Source organism: Penaeus japonicus, unplaced genomic scaffold (assembly GCF_977035675.1).
Source record: "Penaeus japonicus unplaced genomic scaffold, GWHDUDI00000001_assembly GWHDUDI00000002, whole genome shotgun sequence".
NCBI lineage: Eukaryota > Metazoa > Arthropoda > Malacostraca > Decapoda > Penaeidae > Penaeus > Penaeus japonicus.
In genome coordinates, this window is record NW_028234404.1 from 17,416,920 (window position 1) to 17,429,419 (window position 12,500).

The window sequence follows — 12,500 nt, forward strand, 5'->3', positions numbered from 1 at the left end:
AAACAATCTTATGTATAAGCACATGTTCGCTATAATCTCGAAGCGCGAACTGCGAGGAGGGGAAGGGAAAGGAGAAGGGGGATGATGGGGTAAGGAGGGGGCTACACGTGACACCATTCCGATGGTGGCAGTGCAAGCGGGATGTGAAGAAAGATGGAAGGGAAGGCTAACATTTGTAAGAGTTGGCCATTTTACTGATTCTATAACAGTGATGATGATGATGATGATGATGATGATGATGATGATGATGATGGTGATGATGATGTTGATGATGATGATGATGACGGCGATTGCGTGCCCAAAAGGAATATGAAAGAAGTTTTCATTAATTAAAAAAATACAACATTAATCAATGCCTGAAGAGGGGAAAAATACATTATGGCTCAAGCACTCCCTGCAATCGAGACAAAAATACGATTAATTAATGGCGAACCCTGGAAAAAGAATGCAAATAAATAAATGTCCTTCGATATTTCCACACGCACGAAACAACGTCATCCTCCTGAAAGCCATAAGAAACGAGGCTCAAAATCCTAATGACGTCAGCAATCTCCTCGGATGATTTTACCGTAATTCTCAGAAGGATAAAAAGTCTCGCCCTTGTCCGTGACCCAGGCGGTGACGGAGACGAAGTCGGCGACGAACGACGGAATCGAACACTTGAGGATGGCCGAGTTGCCGCGAATTACATATTCCTTGTTCACGTCCGAATCGTATGGCTGAGAGACCACTACAGGGGCGGGAGGGGGAGGAAAGGGGATACAATCGTTATTATTACGGTTATTAAATAAAATGAAAAACACAGGGAGAAAAATGGAATTAGATACGATGAGTTCAGGCTTGATTCCCTCTTCGAAGGTGTTAAAGCTGCAAGGTTGGTTGGCTACTCGCAGGGAAAGTGGATATATATCGTTGTTATCATAAATTATATCATGTGAATAGATAATCGGATGAGCTTGATGAGAAGAAATTAAAAATAATAAAGTTTAAAAACTATAATGATACGAACATGTGAACGTATTTTTCATTTCATTTTTCCCTTCCTTTCACCCTCTTTCTCCTCTTCCCCTCTACCTTTAACCCTATCTCCATCCCCCTTTCCATCACCCCCCCTACCCCTTAGAGAGAACCCAAGCCCTATTCCCCAAGAGCGCCTCTTCCACACGACGGCGAGGGCGGGAAAATGGCATGACATTTCCCCAGGGCGCCGCCATGTCACATTGACTCTCTTGTGCCACACCAAACAGCCTGAAGGAGGCGAGAGGTCACGGGAGGTCGATTCAAATAGCTACTTGAACATATGCCCCTTCTGTTTGGGGTGGCTGATTCGAGTAACGAATCGGCCATTTCAAAAAAGTCATAATGACCGACTGTATAAGCAAGTGTAAGGCACCATTGCCCTCGGCGCAGGGCCAAAAACCTATGAACTGTATTAGTAAGTTATATCAAGGGGTCATGCGATCTCTTTTCTTCCCTCCCCCCCTTCCTTTCCCTTTCCCTTTCCCTTCTCTGCTCTTCTCTTCCCTTCCTTCCATCTTCCCTCCTTACCAACACCCCCAACCTTATCCTTCACAACACTCTACCCAACCCCAACCCGTCTACACGGCCCTCTACCCACCCACCCACCCACACGCACTTTTTTCCCACCCCTTTAGAGTGTGGGAACTGCGAGCCACGGCGCCGCAAGCCGGGAGAGCCTCTGGACACAGTCGCCTCCGAGAAATATCTTCATCTCACCACTTGGAAGCTTCTGAGAATTTTTCTCCTCCCACGAGAGAGGGGGGCGAAGGAGGGGAGTGGGAGAGGGGAGGGAGGAGTGAGTAGTGGAGAGGAGAGGATGAAGTAAAGAGGAGAGAGAAAGGGGGAACACGTAGAAGGGGAGGGAGGGAGGGAGAGAGAGGGGGGGAGGGGGGGGAGGGAGAGAGAGAGAGAGAGAGAGAGAGAGAGAGAGAGAGAGAGAGAGAGAGAGAGAGAGAGAGAGAGAGAGAGAGAGAGAGAGAGAGAGAGAGAGAGGAGAGAGAGAGATGGGGAAATAATACGAAAAGAAAAACGAGACAAAGCCGTAGCGAGTAAAATCGTCTATAAATTAAGAATAAACTAGTGAAATTCACCCTCACAGTAAAAGCAAGTGAATGTGTTTGGAGGAGAGGCGGTCTAGAAAGGCATTTCAATTATGAAAGGGCGGCGTCAGGCGCGGCAGGCATGTGAACTACGTCCCAATGGCCTTCATGCACGCGCACGCACGCAACACACACATACGCACAAAAAAAGACCGCAGTAACCCTTCGACTTTAAGTACTAATTTCACAGAGTCCCCTTGTCCCTTCGTCATGGTATGAAACGTATCATTAATTCCAAGTTGCATAAATAAGGGACTCGGTTTTGGCCATGAAAGTTAACCCTAATAATTGCTCTAAATTATCTTACGCCACACGGCTCCTCCCAGTCGTTCAACTGATATTATCTTTCTCTTTCTTTCTCTCCATCTCTCTTTCTTTCTCTTTTTCTTTCTTTCTTTCTTTCTTTCTTTCTTTCTTTCTTTCTTTCTTTCTTTCTTTCTTTCTCTCTCTCTCTATATATATATATACTGTATATATATATATATATATTATTCTAATTCTAATCATATCTATTTACAACCTACGGGTGGAACCAACTGTGAAAGGTGCAGAAAAAAAAAAAAAATCCTTAGTTTTTGCACTTCTATATCGATAAGCGTTTCCTACACGCATTCATAGAGATATGCCACACACATATCATTCCTGTTTTTATGCACGTTAAAAAAAATAAAAAATAGAGCAAGTTTCATCTGGAAAACGCTCGCTCCTGAAAGCCCTTTGCATGCGCCTGTCTTTTATCACTCCCGTTATCTGTTTCACTTCCTGCACGGCATTTCTCTCCATATTTCCTTTGCGATCATTTTCGGTTTATTTGCTTTTGCATTTCCACGGAAAGGGGATTATTTTGATTTAAAAAAAACTATTCCTTAATGCTGATTAAGACAATAACCAGCTAATAGCCTCGATTAAGCACGTACAGTCCTGGAATCAGAAAATCAAATCTGTTATCGTAAAGGTAGATGAATGTCGTAGGCCTACACAGCCATGAAATCTGGAAGGAAAAAAAACGTGAGCGTTAAAGTTCCTTCCGGAATCGGTTAATGGCGTCGCCCTCGCTTCATTACCGTATTGCTGCGAAGGGAAGAAGACCTCGCCTGCATCTGTGATCCAAGAAGTGACACTGACGAAGTCCGCGACGAAGGAGGGAATCACGCACTTAAAGATGGCGGCGTTTCCTCGGATCACGTGCTCTTTGTTTACGTCAGTCTCGTATTGTTGGCTCACCACTAGGAAGGGGAGGGGGAAAGGAGGGGAGGGGGAGTTGCGAAAAAAACATTTAATCATTAGAGAAATTCGGGGATCCTTTCGTTGGGGGGAAGACGGGTAGAAAGCCGTAGCGAAGCAACACTCTAACCTAAAGGTAGAGACGGAAAAGAACAAGGAGAAACCTCTGAAAAGAATGGAGATCACATTCAATTAAAAAAACACGTGCCATTTACGAAGAAAACCGCCTTTATGGGAGGAAAAAAATTACCATAGGCCTCATGTTCTGGCACGAAGTCCTGGCCGTCGTCCGTGACCCAAGACGCCACCGAGACAAAGTCCGCCACGAAGGACGGAATCACGCACTTAATGATGGCCGAGTTGCCCCGGATGACGTGCTCGTTGTTCACCTCCGTCTGGTAGAACTGGGACACCACTGAGCACACATCACGAGCGAGATGTTATTTGCGAGGAAAAATAAATCCTTTCTACATTCCATTGACCTCAAGAATAAATCGATTTGGGGGAAGCGTGGGATGATGAAGATGGATGTTCTTGATGTATTAGTATCAGGAGTACAGACGTCGAAGGCAATAAGGGGCAAAGGAGATCCCTAATACCAAGCAAATTCTTTCTAAACATAAAATGTCAGCTTTCCTCCGTCTCAGCCATGGCACCATTCAGGAGCAAGTGTACCTGTAAGCATCTCTATTCAAACCCAATGTCACGTCTGCTACATACACCACCAAGAAAAATGGATAAATAAGTAAATATCCGTCTATAAAGCTGCCGAGGTCTAAATCGCCTAGCTCCCCTCTCCACACCCTTCCGAAGATTAAGCAAGGTCAAGGGCCGGTTGTGGGACGGGATTTTTACACGTCCTGAAGTGTCGGACGCCTCCTTTGGTCTCGCTCCTAAAACACTGGCGCGAACATAATAAATTGTCCATCTTTCCAGCCATCTTCAAAGAGGAGGAGGGGGTTAAGAGGGGTGTTCAGGGGGGAGGGAGGAGGGGAAGGAGGAGGGGAAGGAGGGAGGGAAGAATGAAGGGAGAACAGGAAGGTATTGACAAGGATGGAAGAGGGGGGGAGAGGGGAAGGGGTGGGGAGGGAAAAAATACCCGTCCCAACGTAAGAGAAAATGGCTCTCTCACATAAGAGTATGTTTTTCCACCAAGATGAGGAGAAAAATATGAAGCAACTATTCTCAATGGTCCTTATAAATAGGAGTTGGGGTGAACAAAAAAAAAAATCAGCATAATAACATAACACAGAGTTGCTCCGCCTTCCAGCAGCCTCTCAGAAGCATAACGTGAGAAGAGATGCTTGAGAGAATCACAACCCCAGTGGAGACGAGATCAACCCGTGATGTCAGGTTAAAGCAATAGTGACATCACAGGTTCTTATAGTGATGACGTCATGGAAAGTTTATCAATGGCGCATGAAAAGGAGAATGATAACAGGTGAGCCAAACGAAAGGACGAATGGCCAGAGAAAGAAAGGGAAGAGCGGAGAGTACGTGGGTGAATAGTATACATATTTGTTCACTTACCTTGAACACTTTGTTCAATAAACATCAAAAGTGATGAATTAATGTCATCACAGAAGAGTAATCGTGATACATAGCAAATGTGATGAATGCAATTTATGAAATTACAAATAATTACGAACATAAACACTTTAAACACCATATTCAGATTCATAAGAGTGAACACGATGATTATAAAGTGCAAAAAATAGATAACTGAGACCCTTATATTCACTGGGGACAAGGGCCATAATAGCTTACACTAGCCGGACAGGAACCATCGCTCTTCTCCTTATGACTCGAGTTAAAACACCATCAGCATCTGAGCAAAGCCAGCCCCAATGGGTCATTAACCACCATTACAGGCTGCAGCAACTCCCGCAGTCTGGGAGGGGACACATAGGACAGAGGACACATACACACTCCCTTTCTATGTCCAGATATAAGATATACCCTAACGCTATACTCCCGATCACCCAGCTATACATGTTCCTAATCAAGAAACGCATTCCCTCTGACACACACTCCCACCCAGGATGCACCTCAAACATAGGACAAGAACATTACCATAGTCACATAATCCAAATTCATGACATACTCCTTAGGACACACACGCCTATCCTATTCAGAAAACCTATTCCCGAATCAAGGAAAAACATCCCTCACGATATACCCACCCACCCAGGTTGCAGCCGCACTCCAATACAGGGACACATACTCCATACCCAGGACACACTCCTTTGGACACACACACACCAAAGCCAGGCCATACTCCTACGCCTATATACAAGAGCTAAGACATATTCCTCGAGACACATACACCGAATCCAGGACATACTCACTAGGACACATACACCAACTCCAGGACACCCTCCCCCCCAAAAACCTAGAACACACAAACACACTCTCCAAGGACGAAGGTATTAGACACAGCATGAAATTCCGTGAAATTTTACGACAGCCGCGCGTGCTGACGGTTGCTTCGGCTGATGGTTCCTCTCCGGCGTGACACCTTATAGCTAGCCTGACTAAAGAGGGTTCGTCGCTTTACGGAATGCTCGCAAGAAGTCGCTAAACTGGCTATCTTGCAAGACACATTCATGATGCACCTTTTTGCAAGAAGAGCAACAGTCAAATTATCTACTTTAATAAATTATCCTATTACCTATTTTGAAATGTTAACCTGTACATTCAAATTGCATAGAAACAGAAATCTCTGTGTGTATCTTACTTAATTATGTTAATTACTGTGTACATCAATGCGTTGAAAAGACGCATCAACTCTGAATACAAGACTAGTAATTCTACCCATTCCTAGAGACCAAGACCGTGAAGGCTTTCCACGAGCAAACCGTAAAATTGTTGACTTGACATCTGTACTTGTGAGCGTCTACACCAAAGCTCCTTTCAAAAGCATTGCAACATTTCTCTTTGGGAAAAGATGGATATTCTAATAAAGTGAAAGAAAATAAATCACATAAATGAATATGAGGAGTGAATAACAAAATTCTCACCATTTTCTTCTTAGCCAAATAATAAGAGAAAAAGACATTGACCAAAAAAGGACCGCACACGAACAGATGTAGAACCAACATCGCAACGAAATACCCCCCCCCCCCACCCACCCACCCCGAGTGCCACAAGGCAGTGATGGCCGACTAATGTTACGCTCGCCCTCATGAGCTCGTAAAACGCCGCGTTAGGTCGTCCTCCACGACTGTCGCACATGATGGGACTCGAGGACAGTGCCGGCTTTTAGGAGCGCATTAAGACGACTAAATGGTCTTTTTTGGGTCGTTCTTTTTTACTGAGTTTAATCATAAGGGAGAGAGTTATCTAGCCTTCCTGGGAGACTGTTGCTTAGTTGTTGTTTTTAAGAAGTCTCTTTTTTTCTTGACTTTGATTCATTAATCGGCCAACACTTCTAACTAAGGAAAATGGCGTCTCTCTCTCTCTCTCTCTCTCTCTCTCTCTCTCTCTCTCTCTCTCTCTCTCTCTCTCTCTCTCTCTCTCTCTCTCTCTCTCTCTCTCACACGCACCCACACGCGCGCACCCACTCACGCACACACACACACACACACACACACACACACACACACACACACACACACACACACACACACACACACACACACACACACACGCACGCACAGAACCCCCCACCCCACCCCACCCCCCTACATACACACAAACACCCAATCACATAGAGAGAGAAAGACGCCACTTTCCACTAACCTCCTCCTCTCCCCTTAAAACAAACAACAAAACTCAGCGTCGGATGCCCTACCTGCCCTCACGTGGACGTCGCGGGAGTGAACGGTGCCGTGGGAGTTGGAGGCCTGGCAGCGGTAGACCTGGGCGTGCACTTCCTGGCGGTAGTCTTCGGCGCGGAAGGGGGGGAAGATCAGGGTGCCGTTGGACAAAACCTGTAGGGGGAGAGGGGGAGGAGAAGGGGGTGAGTGGTGAGGGATATTTTTTTGGGGGGGAGTAACTTGTGTGTGTGTGTGTGTGTGTGTGTGTGTGTGTGTGTGTGTGTGTGTGTGTGTGTGTGTGTGTGTGTGTGTGTGTGTGTGTGTGTGCTCGGGTGTCCTTGCGTGCGTCACTGTGTGCTCCAATAATGCGAAGACAAGCATTAGAGAGAAAGGAAAGGGAGGAGTTAATCAAAATGAAAAATACATATACATCTGAACAAGCAATAGAGAAAAAGAGAAAAATACAGAAACAAACGATGGCAAAAAAGAAACTCAATTAAAACCAAACGTTGAGCAAAGAACAAGCGAAAACAAAGAAAACGACCTGACCATATCCCCCGAAAAGCAAGAGAAAAGGTTAAAATAAACCCGAGCTGCCTGCCAGTAGGTAAAGCACCTGCAGACGGTAAGTGGCCACAGACATGAAGTGGCCAGAGCTGAGTGATAGAGCTACAGCGTATTATCAACGCTCTTAAAACCCACGAAAATGCCCAGAGAGTACCAGCTGCTTAAGGGTTTGCACTGATAAAAAAAAACTCTGTTATCTTCGCCTACAGGAGGTGCGAGGGTGTCTGTGTACGGCTGCGTGTAAATGGGTTAGTGCGGTACGAAAATCAGGGGGGTTGAGTTTATTTTATCAAGGTCAAACAGTGCATAAATATATTTGCTAATACAGGGAAAAGGAGTGGGGGATGGGGGGGAGGGAGGGAGGGAGGGAGGGAGGGAGGGAGAGAGAGAGAGAGAGAGAGAGAGAGAGAGAGAGAGAGAGAGAGAGAGAGAGAGAGAGAGAGAGAGAGAGAGAGAGAGAGAGAGAGAGGAGAGAGAGAAGAGAGAGAGAGAGAAGAGAGAGAGAGAGAGAGAGAAGAGAAGAGAGAGAGAGAGAGAGGGGGGGGAGAGAGAAGAGAGAGAGAAAGAGAGAGAAGAGAGAGAGAGAGAGAGAGAGAGAGAGAGAGAGAGAGAGAGAGAGAGAGAGAGAGAGAGAGAGAGAGAGAGAGAGAGAGAGAGAGAGAGAGAGAGAGAGAGAGAGAGAGAGAGAGAGAGAGAGAGAGAGAGAGAGAGAGAGAGAGAGAGAGAGAGAGAGAGAAGAGAGTACAACCAGATAGTTAGACTCACCATCCTGAGTCCAGGAACAACACCGATAGCCGAACCATTCTCAGCGCGAACCCATACGACGGTGGGAGTAGGTCGTCCTCGAACAGAGCAGTGAATGTTGGCGCCGGTGGAGTTGCTGAAGTCTACGCGGTTGTCTGGTTCTTCGACGATGACGGGGCCGCTCTCATCACATACCGCTGGGGAGAACAAGGGAAAAAGTGGTGTTAATGGTGGTTGAATACTTTATTAAAAATAATGAGTTATTGTCGTAGTAGTTATTGTAGGAGTATAAGTGTTAATTGTAATGATAGTAGTATAGTAGTAACAATAATAACAGCAACAATTATAATGATGATAATAATAATGATAACAATAAAAATAATAATAGGCAAATTTAGTCTGAATTGCCTCACGAAGTAAATCAGACTGATAAATCATAAACTAAGCAGTCGTAAAAACTTTATGAACTATAGTAAAAAATAAATTACTTTTCCAGAAAAAACATCTTAATTGTTGTCACAAACACCACTCTAATGCCCACAGAGAATTGAATTACCAGTCATAAACCATACTGGGAATCGTAAAACTGTTCAGCGGTTGTAAATAATTAATCTAACAACTTCAAACAACTCTGTGCATTTGTGTGTGTGTGTGTGTGTGTGTGTGTGTGTGTGTGTGTGTGTGTGTGTGTGTGTGTGTGTGTGTGTGTGTGTGTGTGTGTGTGTGTGTGTGTGTGTGTGTGTGTGTGTGTGTGTGTGTGTGTGTGCACGGGCGCGCGCAACAAGCGTTAATTGTAACTCCTGTGTAATGAATTTCGAACAAATTACCCTATACTATTAGCCTTGTCACTCATTCGAAAAAAAGGACTATCGACTTTCACCCAAGTCCAAGACTTCGTTACGTTCTCAATTCATCCATTTACCTCACAACCTAATTAGTATTTCACTCAATACCATACAGTTCATTAGAATGATTACCAATACAAAGAGTCTTATAAACAAAACAAATGAGAAAGCAAGGATGTGTGTTATTATCTCGCATCTCTTCATTATATTAACTTTTGAAAGTTATAATGAATGTCTATGAAGCATTTGCATTTATAGCTTATTGGTAAGTTGAAAAAAACAGTGAAACAAACAAGAAATAAAAATAGTATATAAATATATCAATAGTTCATCCAGGGGGATTTTAATTTTAATATATACAGGACTCATTATCATGTACCGAACTTTCAACCAATCATAAATAAAAAAAATAATATCAGGATTGTGATGATGACAGATTGTGATGGAGATTATGTGGTGACGATGGTGATAAAAATGCTAATCATCCTCAAGAAGAAGCTTCAATAACATTAAATATGAACATAGCAAAAATAAAACGAATGTCTACACCTCCCCCTTCCCTTCTCCCTCTGTCCCTAGACCAGAAATCGCAGCTGATTACTCTCCTGCCCCTCCCCCTCCCCCTCCCCCAGCAGTCCTTCCGCCCTCAACACCCCCCACTCTTTCCCTCCACCCTCACCCTCCTCGCACCGCCAGCGCCATCCTCAACGCCATGAGGGAACCACGTGGCGCCATGAGAACCGCTCATCGTTGTTGCGCGGCGGTTGGCGGTTATTGTATTCATGGCCGATTTTCGGCGGCGTTGTGTGTCTGACCTCCTCGGAGCCCCGCCACCACCTGCCGTCCTCCTGCCATGCGTACGATAACTCTGAATCGGAGGCAAATCAGATGGTCCCGACCATGCTGTCACTTGATTTTGCACCGTGTTGCAGCGAGAGTCAGTCTGATTTTCTTAAGACGTGTGATTAAAAGAAAACAATAAACCACAATAGTTCTCTGGACGTGGAGCAACAGATGGCGTGCAAGGGCTGCCTTTTTAAAACCATCCTTGCGTCGCGATGGTACTGACTGTGGCAGGTGACGCTTCCACCTGCCTGTCTTCGTGCCGAACACACCTCGATAGAACGGACACATTCTAATAATCAACTATAATCAAAATGACATTAAAATCCGAGCATTCCTTCCCTTCCCGATTTCCAACAAGCTATCCACAAAAGTCTGACTTTATTCTACGAAAGTAAAATAGGCAAGATTTGTTGTAAGAGATTGCATGAGTGGCGAGGGTCTTGGCCGAGCATGTTAAGCGGACGAGCAGCTGATGCCCGGAGACCAGAGCGACTGGCCGACGCGCGCCTTGGAAAGACATCAGGAAGACGCTGATTGAGTTGCTCTCGGATTCAAAACGACGATGGACGTTTCCAATAATGTGTATTTGTATGTTCATATATAAATAAATAAATATATATATAAATATAAATATATATATATATATATATATATATATATATATATATATATACACATATAGATTGACAGATAGACAGAAATAGATAGATATGTATGTATGGTATGTATACGCATACATACTTACAAACACTTTTATCCCATACATATACGATTTTAGCGATAGATATCTATATGAACATAAATCTAAACACTAAAATTTGTGTATTTACTGAATTCCATCTTGCTAAACCATATCCTCCGAGACCTGTTTTATTTTGCAAATTTGAAAAACGTTTCCTTCTCCTTTCCCCGGGGATGCGGTGCACTTGGACCGGGAGAGGGAGGCAAAGCGAGTTTCAATGCAATCCATTTCTCTCTCTCTCTCTCTCTCTCTCTCTCTCTCTCTCTCTCTCTCTCTCTCTCTCTCTCTCTCTCTCTCTCTCTCTCTCTCTCTCTCTCCTTCACTCGCTCTCTGTCTATCACGTCATACAAACCAACGGCAAAAAAACGTTTATAAATATCGGCAGTACTCTTTAACAAGCGGTTCAGCTTGCGAGCCACCGCAGCACAGGGAATGGGGAGGCGCCCTTGGTAGACCCCAGGAAGGTCACTCAGGGCAGGTGGCGGATCCGTTGGGCTAGCCCTCAAGGGCGCCCGCTCGCAGGATGTTGTGCAAAGTGCAGGGGGAGGTGGAGGCAGAGGGGGGTGGGGTGATATGCGGTTCTAAGAATCACGTCGTAACGTGGAAATCTTGATAGGCTATGTATGTATGTATGTATGTATACATATATATATATACATATATATATGTACATATATATGTAAAACACACACACACACACACACACACACACACACACACACACACACACACACACATATACATATATATATATATATATATATATATATATATATATATATATATATATGTGCGTTTATGTGTGTGTGTGTGTGTGTACGCGCGCGTGTGTATAAAATTAAGTAAAACATGAGAGAGGAAAGTGTGAAAAATGAAAAAAATCGTTGTGTCCCGCACAGGATGAAAGGACATGCACCCATTCCAGCCCTCACGAAAGGATGACTCGAAAGGCGCCGCATGAAGTAGAAAGGTCACGCTCCAGCAACCCCCACACCCCCACGCCATGCCATATTTTACAAACCCTTGGAAGAGGAAGCGAAGGAGGGAGGGAGGGAGAGAGGGAGGGAGGGAGGGAGAGTGAGCGTAGGATGAAGGGAAGAGAGGAGAGGAGGTAGGATGGGAGAGGTGGGGGGGAGGAGGAAAGAATGAAGAGGGGAGGAGGGGGGAGGAGAGGCCAAAGTGCCGAGGTTAAATTCGGCGTTGGGAGGCACTTGTGGCGAGACGATAAAAACTCGGCGTGCACAAGGGAGCCATAACCCACGGCGGCTAGGCAGGTGTGTGTGGGGGGGAGGGGAGGGAGGGGGAGATGCAGACTGCAGAGGAAGGGAGAGAAAAGAAATATGTACAAGAAAAGAAAATAAGAGCGTTCCTCAGACTTGATTTGACTTGTTTTGTTTTTTTTCATTCATATGTTTGTTTGTTGTGTTGGACGTCACTTTTTTGTTATTCTTTGCTTTCCTTTTTTTCTTCTCCTGCTCTCTTTTTTTCCTAGTTTTTCTTCCCTCTTCCCTATTTCTGCTCCCTTTTCCTTCTAACCCATCCTTCTTTCCCTTCCCATTCGCTCCCTTCTCCACTTCCTTATTCTTCCCTTCCGATCCTTTTCACATTTCTTCCCTTTCTATCCTTTCCCTTCTTCTTCTTCCTTTCCTCTTCT

The 12,500-nt window shown here is 44.8% G+C and overlaps 1 protein-coding gene across 1 annotated transcript in view; it reads right to left on the reverse strand.

Moving 5' to 3' along the window:
* Dscam1 (Down syndrome cell adhesion molecule 1) overlaps positions 1 to 12,500 on the reverse strand; it is a 365,478-nt gene that overhangs the window by 159,898 nt on the left and 193,080 nt on the right. The window contains 2 exon segments of the mRNA XM_086548222.1: positions 7,138 to 7,276; positions 8,435 to 8,610. Of these exon segments, the coding sequence (XP_086404348.1) occupies positions 7,138 to 7,276; positions 8,435 to 8,610 (315 nt within the window).